This window comes from Antennarius striatus, chromosome 12, assembly GCF_040054535.1.
Source record: "Antennarius striatus isolate MH-2024 chromosome 12, ASM4005453v1, whole genome shotgun sequence".
In the NCBI taxonomy this organism is placed as follows: Eukaryota; Metazoa; Chordata; class Actinopteri; order Lophiiformes; family Antennariidae; genus Antennarius; species Antennarius striatus.
The window spans coordinates 16,146,890-16,168,448 of record NC_090787.1 but is presented as its reverse complement, the minus strand read 5'-3'; the positions used below and the strand labels follow the sequence as shown (position 1 = coordinate 16,168,448).

Below are 21,559 nucleotides of genomic sequence, written 5' to 3'. Positions count from 1 at the left end.
CCCTTGCAGTGCTCAGGAGGTGAACTGACACCTCTCTACTGCCAGTTCACACTCCAAACCTTTGGTCCACACAGGATTTGAACCGGCCACCCTCTGGTCCCAAGACTGAGCGACTGCCCCCAATAGAAGGACAAACAGAGAGAGGGGGTGAATTAGAGACGGAGAGAAGCAGATAAGGGTGTCTTACTGCGGGTTTAATTTTGTCAAATTCTTCCCATAACATGACTTAAGATGATCTTCACTCAATTAGACCACATCTGGCATGAAAATGTAGTCTATGTTTCCAATCCAGAGAGAAAAATGTGGAAAGTGTGACGGAGAGATTATGTCCCTAATCTTGATGAGATATTAGAGTTGTGTTTTCACGGAGGACTTGCATCCCATAGGATAGGACCAGTTCCAGTCTACACAGCAGTTTGTTGCCCTGAAACGAGCCCATAAATCAAAATGACTCTAAAAATTCAGTCACTATATGAGAACCGGTTGAACCAAAGAGCTCAGAATCTAATGAGTCCATAATAATGTAGTGAGAAAGGAGGATGTCTTTGTGTAAACACAGCTGAAACAATCCTTCCATCTGAGCTCACAGTGAAAACTCACCTCTTTCTAAATGCACATCTCTGAGATGACAGGACATGGGAGGCTGGGAGGTCGACAGGCTGAGAGAGGAAGACTAACAGAGAGGGAGGACGGACCGTCTGCCAAAGGTCCATTTCAGAGATAGACGTAGAAAGGTTGCGGGGACAGAAGACAGAGGAGATAGAGACCAGGGGCATGAATGACGCTATAAAAGGAAGTGAGGGATGGCGCTGTGCAGCCTGGGAGGACCGACAGGAGCGAGGCTTTGGAATTCTTCCAGCACGGCCTGTTGGGACCCCTACGTTTCTCCATTAATCACCGCTACGAAGTACGGGCAAACGACAGGGGTGTACAGGAAACAGGGACTTTCCAGAGATGATGTCCACCATAAAATATACTTTCATACGTCATTCCAAGTCTTCTGAAAGTCACTTTAAACTACCAGTACAGCAGCACATGTGTAGCGTGACCTTGTCACACATGACTATAGGAATGATGATGAATCATGAAGCGTGATTATTCACGATCAAACTGCTGACATCTCTACCAGCAGTGCACTACTTCTTGCTGAGGAGAGCATGTACGTGGTAGCATACTGTCGCCTAGGGAACAAGAGTTAACTGAAGATGAAATATCCCCTAACCCTGAATAAAAATTATACAAGAAATGCATCAATTTATGACATATCCTCCATTTCTTTATTAACAAGGCTATTAAATTGTTTTAGACATATGTTGTGGAGAAAATTTCTATATTCATCCTAAAAACATCCTTACATTAAAAAAAAAATCTAAATTTTTGGATGTAAAATGCTGATGTCCCCAGCCTGTCGACGCCCTCTGAAGGTTTACCCTGCTGACAGTCTGATGTCTCTGAAAGGCCTTTTAAAAGTAAAATACTGTGACAGTAGGACACTGATGTAAAAGACATAGCTAAAGGTTCAAAGGAGGGATCAAACTGTAAAGACCCAACAGCACCCAGGTGACACCTGACATCCACTAGCAGCCACAAAAATACAGACTAATGATTCATACATGGAGGGTTTAAAGACCCGGTTCAAAGAAAGTTTGTACGTTTGAGACCCAGCATTTAAATGTATTTATCTCAAATAAAATGAGTCTACTTTTATGTTTTACACATGACAGACACATCATCTCTCCCTGATGTTGCCTCGGTTTCAGTGGGAATCACACCAAGTTTATACTATGAATGCAAAACTCAGAAAACGTTCTCCGATGCAGCTGAACTACGTGAGGTTTCGATCGTGTTATAAAGAAACGAACACGATTAACTCCACCCCGTTTCCCTTTCCTGTTTAGATAACCTTTCTGGATGATCTATTTTCCCTTCACACAATTCTGAACTCGGGAAATTTCCCCATAAAACAAAGCCCACAGATAAACCCAGCCCACACTCTCTGCACGCGCAAGAAAGAAAATTAGGCACACATCCAGCAAAAAAAAAAAAAGGGGGGGGGGGAAATTGGCCAAATAATTCAAAGACATCTTTCAGTGGCATATAAGAATCTGCAAACAAATCTCAAACAGATCTAAAGACCTTTCGGTCCTCTCTCTCCCAGGGCTTTGCTTTCAACAGCACCAGTAAGAAATACAGTTTGTACAAAATAATTGGGAGCGATCGGCCAAACACAGCAGGCCTTTCCTCATTCCGCCACAATACCACAGAGATTAATCAAATAATCAACACAGGGTCGCATTTTTTATCCTCAGTTAACTCATACTGTGCATCCTTTCATGCATGTATGCAGATGCAAACCATCTATAGAAAAGTCCTAAAATGCAAATGCAGAAAGTTAGGAGAGGTCAGTCCAGAGATGATGGCAACACTAGAATGTAAAATGCATCATCATCGGTTCTTCTGTCTCACTGGACAGCTCAGATTCATGCTCGCGCACATGGGCGAAGGGGAAGCCTTGCACATGAGCTTCTCTCCTGAGGCTGCGGCTTCCTGTAACACAGCACAATGGATTCTTCCACCGATTGTTGCAGCCAGACACTCAGTATCACGGCCACTATTTTGGCAGGAGATGTGCGGACCATTTTCTATCCTTATCAAAGGCAGACATCTTTCCCCTCGCTCCGGACACACACCTTCCCCACTCATAAAACAATCACATGCGAGAGGTCGGTCACGTGTCTGCTGGGTAACGGCATCGCTTAACCACATTTAAGAGGCAGGCGTACTGAGTTTGATTTAGCTAAACCTCATGGTTACAAAGCGAGCTGTGCCAAAAGGTTCACGCAGAAACAACATTCATCACAATCATCCACTTAGTCTGGAGGAGGGTAATTACAAAAGCAGATGCTGCTGCTGGGCTTTCAGGTACTGTAGAGGAATCTGTGGCCAATCATGTTTCTTCCACAGTCACAGAAGAAATTCCCACAATTCAGACATTTTCTGCAAGCGTCATTACCGTCATTCCATCATGCTTACACACATCTTGAAATATATTTCTCCAACAGACGAGAATCAAAGCCTCTCAAAGGGTCCCGTGCAAAACATCCTGTTAACATTACTGCCCCAAGAGCTTTCCTTCCTTCACCATCAGACACTGATAGATGATATTTGTGTGCGTGGTGAAGAGGAGGTGTACATGGATCCACACACAGAGGCGTGTTTTTGCTCTTAGTACATAGATCAGTTTTCCCAGGGTCCAGTGAGTCACATCTCAAGTAATCCCACACGGTTACGAAGGAAGAGTATTGTAAAAATTCTGGAAATAACAAATATAATTTCACATGCAAAATATCTTGAGAATTGTAATTTCAAAATGGGGAGGGGAATTCCAAACATAAAATATCACATGGAGACGGTGGGAAACAGTTGTACAAAACAGAGGATGGGATTTGGTTCAAGGAACTCAAAAGAGTCCCGTGGGTCAGATTTGGAGACGATATTAAACAGAAACATATTTTCTTAGATGCAGTTGGGATTTAGAAATTCTGTCAGACAGGAAACTTCAGAAAGTTACAACTGATTAGTTTGACCCTTTTTAGACATGGTGTTGTTTGATGGCAGGGCTGCACCAAATATTTTTGATAGATTTTAATGGGAGGATTGAACATGTGGCAGCAAATAACCCACTAAAGTTTGGAATGGATCTCGTTAGTAGGTCAGATCCAGGATTTTATTTTATATTTGCTTTACTCTGCAAGGTACAGTAGGGATTGTTTTCAACACCTCAGTTTAATTACACAAGATAAACAGATGGATTTTAATGAAACTTTGGGTAGAAGGGTTGGACATGTGGTGAGGAAAAGCCCAGTAGGTTTTGGAGAAGATCCAGACAACAAAGCAGTCTGGAATTTTTTTTTTTTTTTGAAAGTAGCACAATAAGGTTTTCTGGATCCATCCATCCATCCATCCATCCATCCATCCATCCATCCATCCATCCATCCATCCATCCATTGCGGGTCATTTGTACTGCTGGAGCCTATCCCAGCTGACTACGGGTGAGAAGCGGGGTACACCCCGGACGTTTCGCCAGGATATTGCAAAGCAACATGAAAGACAAACAACCACTCACACCAATGGGCAATTTAGAATCGATCAATTCACCTAAGCTGCATGTTTTTGGAAGTCGGAGAACCCAGAGAGAACCCACGCAGGTTCTCTGTGAGGAGAACAAACAGACTCCCAAAGGACTCACACCTGAAAACGTCTTGCTGAGGCGACAGCGCTACCCGCTGTGCCCCGCTTCTGGGACATTTTTGTCTAAATTAAGTATAGATTTGTAGGTATCACAGATAAAAACAGGAGATTTCAATTATGGGAAGAATCTGCCATGGAGAACAGGAAATGCTGTTCCATCTGGAACAACTGTTTTCCCTGCAACAAAAGTTATGAACGCATCCAGGATCTAGTCATGTGAAGGAATCTAAGGAAACAGGAGTTGTCTATAAATAGGAATGTAACTTGTGAAGAAAAAAAAGGACCATTTGGAAAAGTTCAGCCCTGGCAGATGTTCAACTCTTCAACAACCTCATTACCTGCAGCTCATAACTGCTGAGACGGATCCTTATGAGCCTTTTCACAACTTGTACATTGAGCACATTGTTTCAAAATGATCCCACTGACAAACTGAAGCTGTTTTGTTTCAAAGCTATTTATATAATGTTCATGAGATCTTTCTTTAGCTGACAGCAGAGGACATGGATGTACCTAGTATCTAAAATGTGATGCCGTCCTCCAGCATCGACTGGGCCCTGAGCAAAACTGTTCAGTACACAGTGGAGCTGAGCTGCATCACATGCTTCATCAGGGGCGGATAAAATGTGATAAAAGCCCAAGACAAGGAGGTCTTTTAATCTTTTCATCTGAGCCATATGATATTAAAAGTACGACAGAACCAATGACCATCTGACACCCACGACAGAACTTAACAAACAAAAACAAATTCACTCATACTGCAAATTCACAACCATGCAGGTATGGATTCAGTGTGTAAAAGTGCGTTTTCAAGCCCACCCATGAAAAAACAAAACAATGAATAACCATTTTATGGGCTATGAGTTTGGCCCAGTTAAACATTACGATCGTTTAATGAAACATCTGTGTTCTGTCGTTCATTTAAACCTTTATAATGATTTGTAAGAGCAGGTAAATATCAAGTTATAGTGTTTATGCATGTGGGTGTGTGACAAAAACAATAAATGGATTTACAAGGAAGGTTTTTCCAGAGAGGGGATCGTGAACTGTGTAATAAACAAACATTTCCATCCAACATTTTTATGCACATTTCCAATTTGAACTTCAAAAGAAATTAGAGTAGCAGGGCCAGAAATGAAAAAAAAAAATTGTACAGAACGGTGTTTCAGTCAATAAGAAATAAAATGGAATAAACAGTGTCTTAAAGGGACAGTACCCAGAATCCATAACACACCTTAACCCCTGTGGATAGTGATATTGATCTATTTTGAGTACCAATTTCTGCATCGGGGTGCGAAACTGTTCGACAAATCTGAATCAAAGCTTGTTTTAAAAAAAGATTTAAAAAAAAAAAAAGGAAGACTCAATTCAGTCACAGATTAATTATTAATCAGGTGCTCCTTACAATTTACAACACAGATTCACAGTAAACACAGAGAACAGATCATTTTAAGTGACTCAATGCAGACATGACGGTAGTTTGAAATTCAGTTACTGCATTGTCTTATAATAAACTAACTTGGTTTTATAATTACTGGGATCTGCTGACCACACAAACACTTCAGTGTTCGCTGTCCTTTCTGAGGCCACTGTTGGTTAGAAATGTTTTGTAACTAATGGCATTTCAGTTATTATCTCCACCAATGTACGCTGGAGAAGGTTTTTCAGATTTTCTTTATCGCTACTGTTGAAAAATTCCTTGTCTTCATTTAAGCTTTATGTGTTAAACTCACAGTCCAGCCAAATCAGTTTTTATTGAAGAAATAGTTGTTGTAATCTTTTCGGATCTAACTTTTCAACTCAAAATATTACAGGTATTTGACAGTTTGGTAAATGTAAAATTTGTTTAGATCACAACATAGTCTGTGTCTTGAATTTCAGCTCCTAGTGAGATCAAGTTTGACACCCCTGGTTTAAATGACATCGCTGTGGACCAGGGGGCAGCGGCTCAGTCTCTTGCTCATGGATACTTCAACAAGTAGACTGCATAGGATGGGGATCAAACCACCAACCTTCTGATGGATGGACAACCCACCCCTCAGCTGCTGCGAGCTCCAGTTGCCCTCCAGTTGTCTGATCCCCATGTTTGTTTTTTTAACCTCAAGACTAGCTGAAAGGTTGGCATTTGGTTTTAATATCATTTTAAGGGATTGGATCTTGCGCCAAAGATGATTACATTTCGGATCCTGTCAAAGTACAATATTTAACTTGTCAACTGCAATGCTTGGTGATTAAACATTGGAGAAAAGATTCATTTAAATTCTCAAAAATTTCTCCAATTCTCCAGATATTGGAACGCAGTAAGCAGGAGATGTGTGAATATCTGGAATGAGTCGACGTTCTACTTGTTACCATGGAGATTAAAGCACACAACCAAAGGGTCCTGACTAAATACTAGAAAAATGTCACTTCAGTACCTGATTGCTGGCATTTGATTGATGGCATTTTATGAAGAAACATTTTTCAGTTTTTAAGTTGTGACCTAAACTGGGCTACCCTGCCCACCCCTCCCACTGGAGAACCTCCCCACACCAGACACTCCCACGATCAGCACGTTTCAGACAAGCCGAACTATGAACACGATCAGTTTCGTTCCAGGTTTAACACACATTCACTCTCAACATTTTGCATTTTGAAAAATCCAGAAAGTTGCAAGTGTCCCACTGACAGGTGGGGGGGGGGAAACTTACCGCGTCTACAGCGGACACCAGGATGGCGGCGGAGACGCACAGGAGCAGCAGCCTGCGGCCAAAAGACGAGGACAGCGTTAGACGCGCTGATAAATCCATCGTGTGGTCGTGTGGAGACGCAGATTGCGCTCATTTAATCTCACCTCACACTCCTCAATCCTCTGTTGTGTTGTCCTCGCATGGTCCCACTCATGCATTCCACAGACTTCAGGTTCACTCTGCTGATTCTCCCCCCCCCCTTAAACAGTTACAGCATGACTGAAAGACCTGCACACCAACCACAGCGTTAGATGTGGGCAAATGCATCATTTTAATGACTCTGAATAATCTCTGTATTGAAAAAAAACCCAAACAACTCCCGTGCAAACTTCACGATTTTTAGATTACACAAGAATATGCCATGAAGATCAGAATGTGATTTATAGAACACACTACTTACAGTCACTCCAGGATTTGCGCGCTGTGGTCAGATGATGCGGTCGCGGCGAAGCGATGCGCACGTTACGCAGCAGAAAAGTTTCAGATCAGGTACCAAGAAGTCACCAAAAACCTCCTGAAAAGTTCAAACAAAACCAACAAGATGTGCAGAGTAGTCCCTCTCCTTAGTGAGAAAAGTCGAAATGTTTGAAACAGCGGGGTTGAGTCCGTTTGGATGGGCGAGGGTGGTCGTTTTTTGGAGGGGGTGTGGTGCAACCGCAAACAAGACCAAGTCGCATTGATCAGAACCTCATATCTTCTCGGACAAAGATGCGACAAAACGTGCAGCCCGAGCTCTGCTGATAATTAACCAGAAGAACGAGGCTCAGGCGCAGTCAACAGGTGGTTCTTTGCGGAAGGTCCGCTCTACTGCTCGCATCGTGTCCAGTGCGCACCGACGCGATGCTGTTACCGTCCTGCGCGCTGCTGCTGCTGGCGGTTCTCTACTCCAGCGTCGACCTGACCGGGGCTGAGGTAAGCCGAGCATCCAGTCTACAACTTTTAGAGATGAAATGTCTAATTTTATCAGCTTTTAATGGATGCGCGCAACTTTCGAACAGGGCAAATGAAACGCTTCAGATTTTCTCAGGATACTGAGGTCAGATAATCTGGTGAACGGGCAGCTGTTCTGTGAAAAATGACATTTGTGTGAACAAACCGTCCCCTGTTCATTAATGCTTCACTTCAAGACTTTAATAGATATTAAATGCACGTTATTTACTCCACATATCTATTTTTTGCACTCTTGTCAAACTTGAAGCTCCATCATGAAGTTCTTACTCAAGAGTTGAAGCTACTTTCAGTCCAGCCTCTCTCTTTCCTGCAGGAGGGGGGGGGGGGGGGCACTGGAGATAGAGAGAGAGGGTGGGGCAGAGTGCCTACAGTAGCTTCAATGTGTGTGTGAGTGTGTGTGGGTGTATGTGGAAGGGGTGATACTGAGAGAGATTGAAATGTATCTCCAGTTCATCTGAATTCTTCTGAACTGATTGTTCCTCATCAGAGACACAAACGTCCAGCATTGCAGTGGTTGTGTTTGCCACCTGACAGCGAGAGGCTTTGGGGTTTGAACCCATGACAGTCTGTCTGTGTGGAGTTTGTGTGATCTCCTGTCTGCATGGTGTCACAGCCCCAAACCTGCAATGTAGAACTAGTGAGCAAGTGAAAGTTGGTTTTGGTCTCTGGGGTGTTGGTTCACTTCCATCCAAAGTTTGACCTCTCCTCAGGGGGAACAACGTCGTTTTATTTTCCAACTTTACATCTTTTCTTCTCAGCTAAACTCAGTTTTAATCATAGATAGGAGAAAAGTTTGACAGCTAGAGAACGGCGTCTCAAAGGGATTTGACCATTTTTGGTTACAATTTTAGATTCTCAGTTTCTCTGTTGAAAAGTAGATAAACTATTGATGAGCCTGGTGGGAACAGCGGGACAGAACAACTGTTCCTTCATATCTCCCCTGAGAGCAGAGGTTTGCTGCTGTTCTTTTTCACGTATGTTAAGATCAATAATTTCCAGACTGATTAATTATACCAGGGTACAGGGTTGTCAAACAGTTCTATCTGACTCATTCAGGTTCTCATGAATTCAACAGAAGAAATGTCGTTCACACAAGAATGACGGAGATCTAGATGATGATGAGGAAACGCTTACTTATAGTGTTATTGCACAGCAGAGTGTGTGTCATGTTTCAGAAAAGATACCTCATTTGGGGAGTTTCTTTATTTCTTAAGTTTAGGATGGATTCCACCTGATGGTTGATTTAATAGTTTTCAAATTATTTGGAGTGTTTTCGAGAAACAATCTATGGACACGTTAAAAATAAAAGCATCTCACGGTTGCTTGTCTCTTGACCCGTTTTTTCAATCAGTACATTTTCAGGAAATTATTTCTCAATAAAACATTTTAAACTCTACTGTTACCCAGCAAAGCCAATAATCCTCCTACTGGAGGAATTCTTGAAGTCAGACCCTCCTACGTCTGCATGTGTCTACTCAAGCAGCTGTTAGGGAGACAAACCAAGCCAGTGAACACTATCTGGTTCATTTTCGTGTCTGGATTGTCGACAAGATGAAAACAAGAGCTCATAACCGAAATTGATGGGAGAGACTTACAGTGTGTATTGTTGAGTAAAAAGCAGGGGAGATGATCAATGCTGATCAGTCCAGCCTGTGGTTTTGTTTGGTGTGATGAACCCCGGAGTCTTCAGCCCTCCTTTGTGTTGTCCTTACATGTCCACCCACTCACAGTTCAGTTCCCTCCACTCTGTCCCTGACATCTACTTCCACAGTATGACTTGCAAACCAAGACCCACAGCATTTGGAGTCACTGTGTAGAGATGAGTCCGTACATTAGACCTGCCTGGTTAGTGTTTTCAGAAATGTACAGGACAGGGTGTTCAATGGTTGGGTGAGGACATGAATATCTCATCACTGATCTCAACATTCAATGTATTTAACTCTTCTTCTTGTGTCACATAAACAGGTATGTGACCTTGACCAGTCAGCCACCTGTTGGGGATCTTCTACAATAAATGGGTCTGAATTGAGGGCAGGAGTAAATATTTGTTCCTACCCTGAGACTAGAAAGGGCCAACCCGAGTTTAGAAAGAGGATTAAGACAAAGCGAGATCGCACTGCCTTTACTCTCTATGGGAGCCATATGATGTATTGGGTCTCCTGGGGATAATTGGTCCTCAGGTAATGCTAGGAACCAATGCTTCCAGGCAGAAAACCTTACCAACATTGGTTCCTACTTATACCTGAGGACCAATTATCCCCAGGAGCCCCAATACATCATTTGTTTCCTACAACACCCAATGTAAGTGTGAAACAGTAAGCTGATATTTAAAACCAACGAGAACTTTTCTCCCTATTATTCTCTCCATACTTTCTCACGAAGGAGAAAGAAAATTAGTAGATTCCTGGAATAAGAGCTTCTGAGAAGGATTTTGGAATGGGGGTGTGGTGGAGTGTGTGGGGATGGGGGGGGGTGGATTGGGAAAAGCAGTAGCTAGTGGGAAAGACAAGCTTCTCCGTCTTGCCAGGTTTCTGTTCGCTGTTTGGCCATGATGTTCCAGGACAGGGTGAACCCCAGGGAGGATGAACTCACAGCTCAAACATGGAGGAAGCAGCAGTGAGAACCAGTAATCCCCTAATCAGCACTGGCGAAGTGTGTGGACGGTTTATGGAAAGCTTAGACCATATCAAGACTTGACTTGTCAGCCTTGTCTTGCTGACAAACCTGTGTGCAGTTTCTACAAACCACACTCCTCCTGATCAACCTCCCCTAAAGTGACAACAGCTGACCCTGTCATTGTGACTGACCACCAACTGAGCAATGCACCCTGGGAAGTCACAACCTGCCTGACCCCAGTTCCCCCAGCGCTGTAAAAATGCCTACATTTGGAAGAGTTGTGATTGTGTTTGAGCCCTCGTATTTGGACAGGCGCCATGAAGTAGCAAAGATAATTCTCCCCCTGACCTTGATACCCAAGTAGTGGAGCAGGTATGCCCCACGTTTGAGTGTGTGTGTGTTCCTCTGTGTGTATTCTGTGGCATGTGAGGACAGGGTGCAGCGCTAAAACCCCTTACAGTTCCCTGTGGCGCTGCATCATGAGAAAGCATTTCATTAACTTTTTTAACAGCTGCATTTTGCTTTTAAAGCCCTGGTTTCTGTTCCACGCTGTTACTTCTGGCGCAGGAGCTACTGGTGATCAAACGGCTTTAATATCCATATCCATTATCGTCATGGTAACATGCAGTTTTTCTGTTTTACTGTGAAATCTGTGAGTCATAAGTGTCATTTGTGGTTTGGATGGAGAACGGTGTAATGGATACATCGGCCTGACAAGGAGGTGGGAGGTGGAGAGTGATGGAGGGATGGAGGGTTACAGAAGCGAGAGAGGGAGGTGATGAGGTTATGATCCCGAGCAGCAGAGGAATGTTTGTCGGAGCTGGAGATGATACACCATAGCAAATCTTTTAGTCTCACTTTCTGCCCCCTGAACTCCATTTCCACCCTCCGCTGCCAAATTGTCCAATTGACTGATAGTACTAACGCAGTGCTGATAGCATTGGTAGATTTATGACTTTCAGGTTTGTGTTTTTAAAAAAAAATTCAATTCCACATAAAGCGAACTGGAAAAGATTATGTCTGGTTTCCTTCAACTGTCCATTTGTGGCTTGAAAAGCTTCCACTTGATTGTTCTGCTTTAAGGACAGGTGAGAGACTGAAGGTACCTGTTGGAGACACACACAGGTATAAATCGGCTTATGTCATTTCGAGTTACGTCGTTCTCGATTACATGTTGGTTTTAAAAAAAAAAGCACTGAAAAATAAAAATCGACTTGAGGTCATTTTACTTAGTTTATATTTGTCTGCCACCAATATTGTACTTTTAAAATCACTAGTAAACTATTAAAAGAACATAATATAATGCTACTGTAGAACAATAAAAACATATAATTTATTATTAGCCCGTAGCAACCCCCGTGGCCTGCAATGTGGAAGTAGCGGCTGAAGACGTTTTTTCTGGGCTATATTAAAAAATAACATTTTATTGTTTTTAGGTTTATTTGTATTAACCAAATATTATTGAAAATACATTCATAAATCAAGTACAGTACAGAACTGGGAACGTTTATATTCAGTTTAGCCTGGAGACAAGTTAATTCAACTTACGTTATTTTTTGACTCACGTCACATATCCTGGAACCAACTGGAGATGTAAGCCGAGGTGAACCTGTAGTGAAAACTAGAAAATGTAGTTGTATAGAAAAAAAAACTGCATTTGTTCTCATAAGATCTGTTTCAACAAATTCTAGATAAAATCTGAGGCGGCTCCAAAGGAACAGATGTTTTTTATATCTTCCTGTAGCACAGACTGTTCCTGCATCTCCATCCCATCAGCAGGTCAGTGAAGGTGGTTGTGTTTCAGCCAATAGTAAAAGAGCATCACAGAGGAAAGATGGAATCAGGCAAAAATCAAATCCGCGTCAAACACGTTTGTTCACGGATGTTACGTGTCTGCATGTTGCATCATTTTAAATACACTAATTCAATCACTTGTAGGGGTTAAGTTGAGTCCAAGTTAATTCTGAGTTTCAAACTTCAACATTTTCAAAGATCCTTTCCATTAGGTGTAGTTAATGATGAATTTTATTTTCCAGTCAAATCTTTAAACTCCCACCTATTATTGTAGTTAACAAACATATAAATGTAGAACCAACGTGTAAATGTTCCAGGTCTCGGTATTCAGTCTTTTTGAGTACTGGCTATGTGTCAGCAATTGAAAACAGGAAATGAACAACATTATTTTTACTGATATGTTCCAATATAAATGAGGAATTGAAGCTTCAGTTGGAAATTGATGTTGACAAAGTTCTAAAAAAGCAATACTCAATATCAGTGTTGAGAAGTGAACTTATTGGTGCTCTGAATGGCGCAATCTGCTTTCTGACTCTGTCCGTGACATACACCTCTCACACTCCTACACCAGCTTCTCATTTCAGATGAACTACAGTTACTATGTGATTTTACCAGACGTGGTCTTTATAGCGAGAAATTTACAGAGGAGGATTGATAGAAGTAACAGATCAGAAGTCAGATCTGACTGTAATTTAGAGAACCTGAGCCTGCTTGTGCATTCATACCTGGAGCTGCAGAACTCCTTCCTGGAAGAACACATGTTCCATCTATCATTCCCGTGTTGTTCCTTTATGTTGCTGCTGGTAATTTTGCTCTGCTGACTCTTGAGGATGAGGATTGAGCATTTATGAACCCATCATTTGGCTTAAAAATCTCAGAAAAAAAGGGTCAGAGGTGAATTTAAGGAGTATACGCTGCCTGCTTCATAGTACGGTTCTCATCAAGAGAACAGATATGCTAATCGTTCCATGCAGACATATTTAACTGATACTAGGGAAGAACTGCTGTCAGAGTTCGGCATCTCTAAAAGCTTTCAGGGTGGGAACACCTTGAAGTTAGAGTCGGCACAAACGACAGAAAGTTTAAGGCGATGTAGGCGATCAGGCTAGATGTGAAAACAAGAACAAAAGAAAGTGGCGCTGTCTTCAGATAGCCATCATCTGAAGCGTATGGAATGCTAATGGAGCTAAGGAGCTCCATTATATCGTGTTTGTTGCAGACTTGGAACTGAACTGCAGGGTGAACAGCTGTCTTTCTTTATTGTGCAAGAATTTTCTCTCTTTCTCACGTGTAATCTTACTCCTGTGTTGCTGCCTCACTTATGTTTCACCTAAAACCTGCTGTTCCTGATATCAGTAAAAAAATTTTATAAGAGGGTAATATCCTCATTGGGAACCAACATCGGCACACATGAAGAATGCAGCCTGGAGAAATGGGAAAGCCTTTGTTAAATAGAGTATGTTACAGAGCTTTCCTGCACGCACACACTTCCTGCATCTGTATATTGTCTAATGCCTTACCCTTTATAACAGCTATGGTAACGCTCCTATGTAAAAACCCTAACTAAAATCCCAGATGCTTCCATGTCATGTGTGTATTTTTCATGAGTGAGAGACTTTTTTTCTACAGTTACTTTTTTTTTTTTTTTTTTGCTGGATGATCTGCGTGGCTTTTTGGATGGAAATATGGGTCAGTAAGTCACTCCAGACGCAAATATCTCAGCAGCTACTGCCATGAAATTTAGATAGACGTTTGTTTTCTCTAGAGGATGAAACTGATGATTCCCAGGCCTTTCCTCTGAAGCTACCATCACGACAAAGTATAGCAAACATCCATCTATATGGATTGGCACAACCGTGAGATTAACATTTGTGGTTTGAAAAAAATGTCTCTAAAGGTATTGGATGGTTGACATCCACTGCAGTGCGTGTGTGTGTGTGTGTGTGTGTGTGTCTTCTGGCTCTGACTGATAAACAAAGTGCAGCTTCATGACAGAACTTGAGATTCTCAAGTTAAAACGTCTCCTTTCACTGCTTCGTCATGTGAGGTTCTGTTAAAAGCTAATAAGCTAACGCGACTCGAAATAGTAGGAAGTGTGAGAATGTTCCGGTGTGATTGTGTTTGGTCAGTACAAAGTCACAGAGGTCATTCTCACGTGCTGACACTATTCCCAGATACCAGAGCGCTCTTGAGAGAGACTTGAGGCTGACCCACCCCGTTCTTGTCTTTGTGAGCATGAAAGCAGAGGAAGAGGCCTTCCTCTTTAGAGAAAGAATGGCTTCCTAAATCCTGCATCCTGAACACTGTTGCATATTCACAGAGGAGCAACAAGCAGAGCTGAAGAACTCAAACCTCTCCAGACATATGTGAACTTGAAACGGCACATAGAAAACAAATGTCAAAGTAATCATCACCTCATTTCTCCCACGTTCTCCCCACCACCCCCTGATCGTTTATTCCCTCTCACTTTCCCAACACCAGCCCTGCTAGGAAAAGGAAAAGTGTCAACTGTGTTATAGATCATTTTCGATAAATTATTTTTTTCCATTTTCTAAGTCATAGGCATCCAAAGCCAAGACAAATGCAAAGAGGAGAAAAACAAGAAAATAAGTGCAGATGGCGAGAGCTTTCAATTTCATGTTTGTGTGCGTGTTTGGACCCTTCCTGCTCCTGTTCGATTTGCAGATGAATGTTTTTTCTTTTGTTTTTACTATTATAACAATAATCATCTATATCATAGTTGCGTGGGTACATGAACAGAGCCTTGCACACAGACCAGAAAGCCCCTTTCTCCCACTGCCTCACCAGATATCTGGTTCCTCTGACGGAGACACAACATCTCCAGCATTAGAGAATCAAACAATTTCCTTTGCCCTCAACAAAGAAACAACTGGAGGGCAAAACTGCAATCAGCTGTTCATGGGTGGAGAGAAATGGAGTTTATGTTTCTGCCCAAGTTTAAGTTGGAAACTTCCCTCTAAGGTCAAAAGGCCAACAGGAGACTCTTAATATGTTAAAATATCACTTCATTCACATGCACATCCTTTCACAAACACACACACGCTGTTCTCTGAGGAAGAGCTGAATTATCAAGATAACCTTTATACTGGAAGTTTTCTGAATGACTAAATCCCCTCTAATGGCCTGGTTGGGAGGGTGGGGGGTGCAGGTCAACAGGATGGGCCTGCGAGGGTCATGTGACCGATCAAGAAGGGGTTCAGATGCACTAGCTGATTAGGAGAGGTCAGCGACCTTTTGTAATCCAAGGCTGGAATATTGAATAGTGTCTGTGAGAAGCATTATCAGCCTGTGGAATCTGCCTAATGAGGCTGGGTTCTTATGTTAGTCATGACAACTATGGCATTATAATGCGTGGTTAAATAACATGGGTTGGACTTTAATCTTTACGACAGTATCTGGATTTTCACACCTCCGGTTTCCTCAACAATTATAGTCTTTTCCAGCAGCTGGAGTTTTACTACAAGCACTTGAAGATCTGCCAATTCCAGGGTTTTCATATGAGCACACACACATACAGTAGATGCACACACACAAACACACACAAACACACACACACACACACTCACTCAGGAATTGCCTGAGAAAAACCCGAAAAACTATTTTCCCATTTGTTGAATTAATTATGCGCGTGAGAGTTCCTGTGTGGAACCTGGTTGGTGCGTTCGGATGAAGACGACTGTTCGGTGTTTGTTCGTCATACTTTTCGACTGTCTGCTGACAGGTTCAACAGAGGTTGAGCTCCGTTTGGATCTCAGTCCACAGTTGTTAATGTTTGTTTTACTGAACTGTTGCAGACTGGTGTTCATGTTAGATCTCTGTGTTTGTTGAGGATCTGAGTCGAGCATAGGCCTGCAAGGCACTGATATCTGACTGATGTGCTTCATCGTTTTTTGGGGGGTTTTTTTGGTATTGAGTTCATTTTCTTCGCTTCAAGACCAACCATTTACCTCCCTGCTGTCCAGGCCAATAATTAGATGACAGGCGACATTAACCTGGTCAACCCTGGTCATGCATGAGCAAGCTGGTGAATGATTGGTGTATTTATTAACCCTTGTTCGTTCACTTTTGTCTATGTTCCCACCTTTATGAGAATCCATACTTTCTGTTCATTTTATTCTATGTCAACTTTTCCTACGTGATTAATTTAAAAAAAGTGTGTGTGTGTGTGTGCGTGCGTGCGTGCGTGCATGTGTGTATAACTCTCTGCAAATGCATCTGCTCCTGGTTACAGAAGCAGTGAATTGTTATTTTTGTTGTGTAGATGAAAACCTGCTGCCTGCAGCCAGACCAGGACATGTTTAACATCAAGTTGGTCTCCGAGAATATGCCCTTAAATTAAGGAAACAGGAAACATGACTGTTTTTTATTGCAAATGTACGTATAATATGTCTGTAGTTATTGGATTCCTGGCATCGACATTGAAATGCTATTATTCACTTTCATTTGCAAGGCGAAGCAAAAGGAGACATTTAAGCGGCAAAGTGGGCGTTTACTTAACAAAGAGTTTGATATTTGGAAAATGGGTTTATTTGCCAGGCTAGCCGATTCCCTTGGTTCTTTTGCTGAATTAAGCTAATCATCCTGGTTTGAAGTTATTGTTCAGCTAATCCTCAGTAGAAGCTTGGCAAAGAAGGGAAGTTGTGCACCACCCAAGTTGTTGACCTAAGGTTGCCAAGTCAGTGAATTTCAGTGGAATGTACAGCATGCTCTTGGATTGTGTATTTTTATTTTTTAGTTATTGAATTTGTGCAACAAATTATTATTATATTTGATTTTGTACTCTACTGCTCTCTGTACATTACTCAAATATTGAATATCTCAACCTAATTCTATGTCAAGGAAATTGAGAGCATACAGACAAAGAAGAATTTAGCAAGAAATGTTCAGAAAAATGTTTTGGCTTAACATCATATCTATGCTGCCATTTTTAAAAGCTGTTTCTTATTGTATCATTCCAGTCTGTGCATGTGCAGTTCTCCCTCACAAACCCACAAATGCTTCAACTGTTTACGGAGAGAGTTGCACCAGGAGCCTCGTCTTCCAAGTATGGCAGTCAGATAGAAAATTCCACTCCTCCACCTCCATTCGCTCATCCCAGACACCCAGTTCCAGAGAAGGCCAGGAATGTCAGAGCACCACAGATCAACATTTTGAAAAAAAACCTTTAAAAAAACTCCTCCACTCATATTTTATCACTTCACAGCTCTGTTCATCTCACCTATGTCAACAGTGGGAGCAGCCTAGATGGGGGCTTGAGCACCTGTGATCTCACTGACCTTGAAAAAAAAAACCTCACATGCAGAGAAAGGCGGAATAAAAGAGTGATGTCACAGTTTCATCATTGATCGTCACATTTTTTCAAGCTGCTGAGTGACATCCTCCTAACATTTGGCACAAGTAAATAATTTTTTTTGTAGTTATGTGTGATGTTATGTGTGTCTAAACACCCTGACAACACTATGCTTAAATGGTGTGAAAGAAAAGCATGAATTGCAAGTTTAGCAAAACTGAAGATTCCAAAGGAAAACTGTGACCTGAGTTTGCATTGTCGTGTTTTCTCCCTCAGTGACTTCCATATCAGTGTGGAAGGAAGGCTGCTTCCACACTGCCAGCAGATAAACTAAATGGAATTCTCCAGTTGCATCATTGTTTCTGGCTTCATAGATTTTCTGGTTAGCGGATCAGGAAATCTTGTGTTGCGTTTTTCTGAAAACAATTGCAAAACTAACAGTGTTCCCGTAGCACTTGTTTCCTGAAAAAAAGAAAACCCATAAACAGCCAGCATGACTCTGACCTCAGACATCAGCTTCATGTCTCAATGTAGCTACTGGTTATGGTCAGCTTCTTTGTTTGTTTGTTTTTTAAATACCATGCCTGATGTCTTTACTGTAAGTAAATGGTTTTGATTCAGCTCAAATAAAACTAGAACTCACTCAAAGATAGAAATTTCCACCAAAGCAGCTCAGTATTCCTATGGAACTAATGCAGTTTGTAGCTGGACTCAAGTCTCCCCGTGGGACACCTTCCTTTTCTGAATATATCTGTAATGGAGCTCACTGTCACAGGTGTCTGGTGCCTTTTCCTGGTGATAAACTTGTATGAGCAGATCTCTGTCAACTATTTTCACGATAAAACCTTTAGAATAATGCAAAATCTAAAGGTCATATCCCTTTTACCGCACTAGCAAACCAACACGGATCTCAAAATTACTATGTATTAACGGAAACTTGGGATGAAGATGTTAAAATTATCTAAAGGCATGCACCTTGTATATGTGTGTGTGTGTGTGAGTGTGTGTGTGTAACATGGGGGCGTGAAATGACAAATCCTCCCACATTTAATTCATCAAGATTTCCAGGATTCCCTGGAGGTTTGTGGAATACTTAGCAGTAGTGGGAGGTTGTGGCAGGAATGTGATGTTGTTTAAAGGAGAAGCCATCAGTGACACTGAGCAGCTGTTTGACTGATCCTCAGTTTCTCTCAGCATGGCAAGACTGATAAAACACCTCCAGCTGTTGAGAAGGTGCAGCAGCTGGAGTGATAGCAGCGCTCCTGCCTTGATGTGGTCGACATAGGTACTGCAGCAAATCAGTTCACCATCACCACAGAATGCAAACAGATGGCTGAGTTTTATAAAAAAAATTTTTAAAAAAAGTTTGTGATTGTTTCTGATGAAATGAAAGAGTTTGATGTTTTGGAAAATGTTCCGGACATTTACCAGTTTTGACAGGCGGTAGATTTGGCAAGAAGAACAGAAGCAGTGAGTCATGGAGCCACAGTAGCCTTTGACTCAGCCTGCAGGTGTCAAAGACAGCAACTGTATGCAGGTTCTTCATACAGTGTAGCTGACTGAAGTCTGCAGGGGGATTTTTCATTTGAACATGGGACAGGGTATAGTTTTGACTGGTTTTTTGGAAGTCAGGAAATTCTTTCTCCAGAAGGCCCAAAAGATAAGGCTTCAGCAACAACTCCATGGAGAACGGTGCTGATGAAACAACCTGAACATATGAGTGACATCATATCCTAGACTGAGGAAACTGTAGTTGACAAAATAATTTAAGCTCAAGTTATGTGATATTCATTGCAGGTGAATATCACATAACCTAGTTGTTGTGTACCACTGAACATGTCAGCCATCCCATTATCCTCGTCTGACTTGACTTTATATTTCGACTCTATTCTGTCAAAAACAAACTTTCCCTGCCAACTCCAGCCTTCAACCTCAGTAAACAATCAAAAACAGATTGTCATATGCAGACAGTAATGACAGGGCGCTTCTAGGTAGTATGTAAACACTCTGCACCATATTGATTTTTCACAGTTTGGGGCATTGAGGCCTGCCATTCAGATGTAGGAATCACACATACACTTATCTGGAGACGCACGAGGCTGATTGTTGTCGAGGTTTACTGGACCTGGTGCAGTTTCTCCAGAACTCGGTGACTCATCAGTGTGTGTATATCCACAGTGGACATCAACACTCATCACAGGAGTGAGGCTCCAGCCTCTGCTCCCTCTGTTTGCTCTGTGGAAGATCATGTTGTTTGGGCAGAGTAACACCATCACCATCTCCTCGTGATCTCACCGTCCGACTCCCAAACATACACATCCTGTTCTGCGCTGGTATTCTGTAGAAATACACCTTTAAATGTAACGGCTTAAATGTAAATGTAATTATGCAAGTATGGAAATGCGTAATGAAAGTATCAAAAGTACTAGTATTATGTAAAATGGCTCTTTTAGTATACAGTATATAATACTAAATTAGAGTACTATTACTGACACTATTGCTATATCTGTTTACTTTAGTATTTTGAGGCATCATCCATTTGCATTTTGTGAAACATCAGAGTTTCACTGGAGACTAACTGCAGCAGCCATGCAACCTTTTCTTTAACCACATCCAGTTCTCTTTTACAAATTGAAGATTAACATAATGATACTGAGCTGCAATTAAGTGTAGTCCTACAAGGACGTAATGTAGTGGGAGAGAGGAAGAGGAGGTTCAGCTGAACGGGGCAGGAAGAGACAGATAATTATCCCAGGTGTTTTGTGTTGAACTGTTGGCTCTCTTTCCTTCATCTTGCAGAGTTCTGAACAAATACAGAACGGCTTGATGTAAAAAAAAAAGGAAAATTATAATTGGAGTTAATTGAAGTTTTTGTTCTAAACTACCAAAGAATTGAGGATTATTACACGTTTTCAGTAGATGCACTTTGTTCGTCCACCACTGCTGGTGTTTTTATTCATTTGGGTGTTGTGTGAACTGGTGAGATTTTCATCCACCTCCTTCCCTCCCTGTAGGCTTGTAGAAATGACTTTTGTGTCGCAATTTGTTTTGCTTGGTAGCAAATATAGCCCAGATCTCTATGATTAAGTTGTTATAACATCCCAGAAACAAAATCAGTTTACTTTCTGGGTTAAATTACATTAATATGCTGTTTTGTTTTGTTTTTTAGTGAGTGTGTTCAATCCTATCTGAAGATTGAGTTTATGAAGATGCAGAAAAACAAAGAAGGGATAAGGAGCAGGTTGTGGTACTTTGTTTGGAGACGTATGCATCTCATGGCGTTTCATTACATGTGTAGAATCCTCATCATCGTGGGTGCTTTTGTTCTGGGTTCTGGTTCTGCCCATCAACACCATTATTCACTATGCAGCTGCGATTTATTGGAGCGATGCGGACGAGATGTTAATGTGTTCCTTCCCTCTTTTAGTTTGCTTTAACTCCCTCAGTGCTTCGTCAGACAGCCTGTTACCTCAGCACCAGGAGCTCTGCTGCAAGCCGACAGGGTTGTCATAATAAAACGCACATGTCTGTCATTCTGTGAATCAATTCCCTTTCCTTATGACACCAATCTGATTTGAAGCAGGTGGTCTTGGGATTTTCATGTGGCACAGCGATAATGAAAGAAAACAGAAGAGACGGAGCGAGTTAGAGGTGCTGGGATGGGAAACGGCACATCAGACGTCTGCACATTTAATATACTCCGAGTGAAGGAGGACACCTGAGCAGGGTGGGGTCTGTTGGAGCTGAGGGTCTTTACATTAGAGTCTGGTTCCCATGGTTGTAAAGCCTGGTATTGATTCAGTTAAACGGTCTGCTGCAGAAGGTCACATGTAAGAAGGAAGACATGGACATTAAAGAAAGTCTAGAATCAAGAACGATTTATGTATGTGATGTCAGGATTAGACCGATG

At 41.8% G+C, this 21,559-nt stretch overlaps 2 protein-coding genes across 4 annotated transcripts in view; one reads left to right on the top strand and one right to left on the bottom strand.

Moving 5' to 3' along the window:
- Window positions 1-7,545, bottom strand: part of col4a2 (collagen, type IV, alpha 2) — a 53,347-nt gene extending 45,802 nt beyond the window's left edge. For 2 of the 3 annotated variants that reach the window (XM_068328442.1, XM_068328444.1), the window contains exons 1-3: window positions 7,378-7,545; window positions 7,082-7,205; window positions 6,939-6,990 (exon numbers count right to left, since the gene is read on the bottom strand). In XM_068328442.1, coding sequence (XP_068184543.1) covers window positions 6,939-6,990; window positions 7,082-7,131 — 102 coding nt within the window. In that variant the 5' untranslated portion in view covers window positions 7,132-7,205; window positions 7,378-7,545. The remainder of the gene's footprint in view (window positions 1-6,938; window positions 6,991-7,081; window positions 7,206-7,377) is intronic. The other variant, XM_068328443.1, reaches the window with a different exon arrangement.
- Window positions 7,546-7,680: 135 nt separating this feature from the next.
- The window catches only part of col4a1 (collagen, type IV, alpha 1), a 33,215-nt gene continuing 19,336 nt past the window's right edge, over window positions 7,681-21,559 (top strand). Inside the window, exon 1 of the mRNA XM_068328445.1 lies at window positions 7,681-7,889. Coding sequence (XP_068184546.1) covers window positions 7,818-7,889 — 72 coding nt within the window. The 5' untranslated portion in view covers window positions 7,681-7,817. The remainder of the gene's footprint in view (window positions 7,890-21,559) is intronic.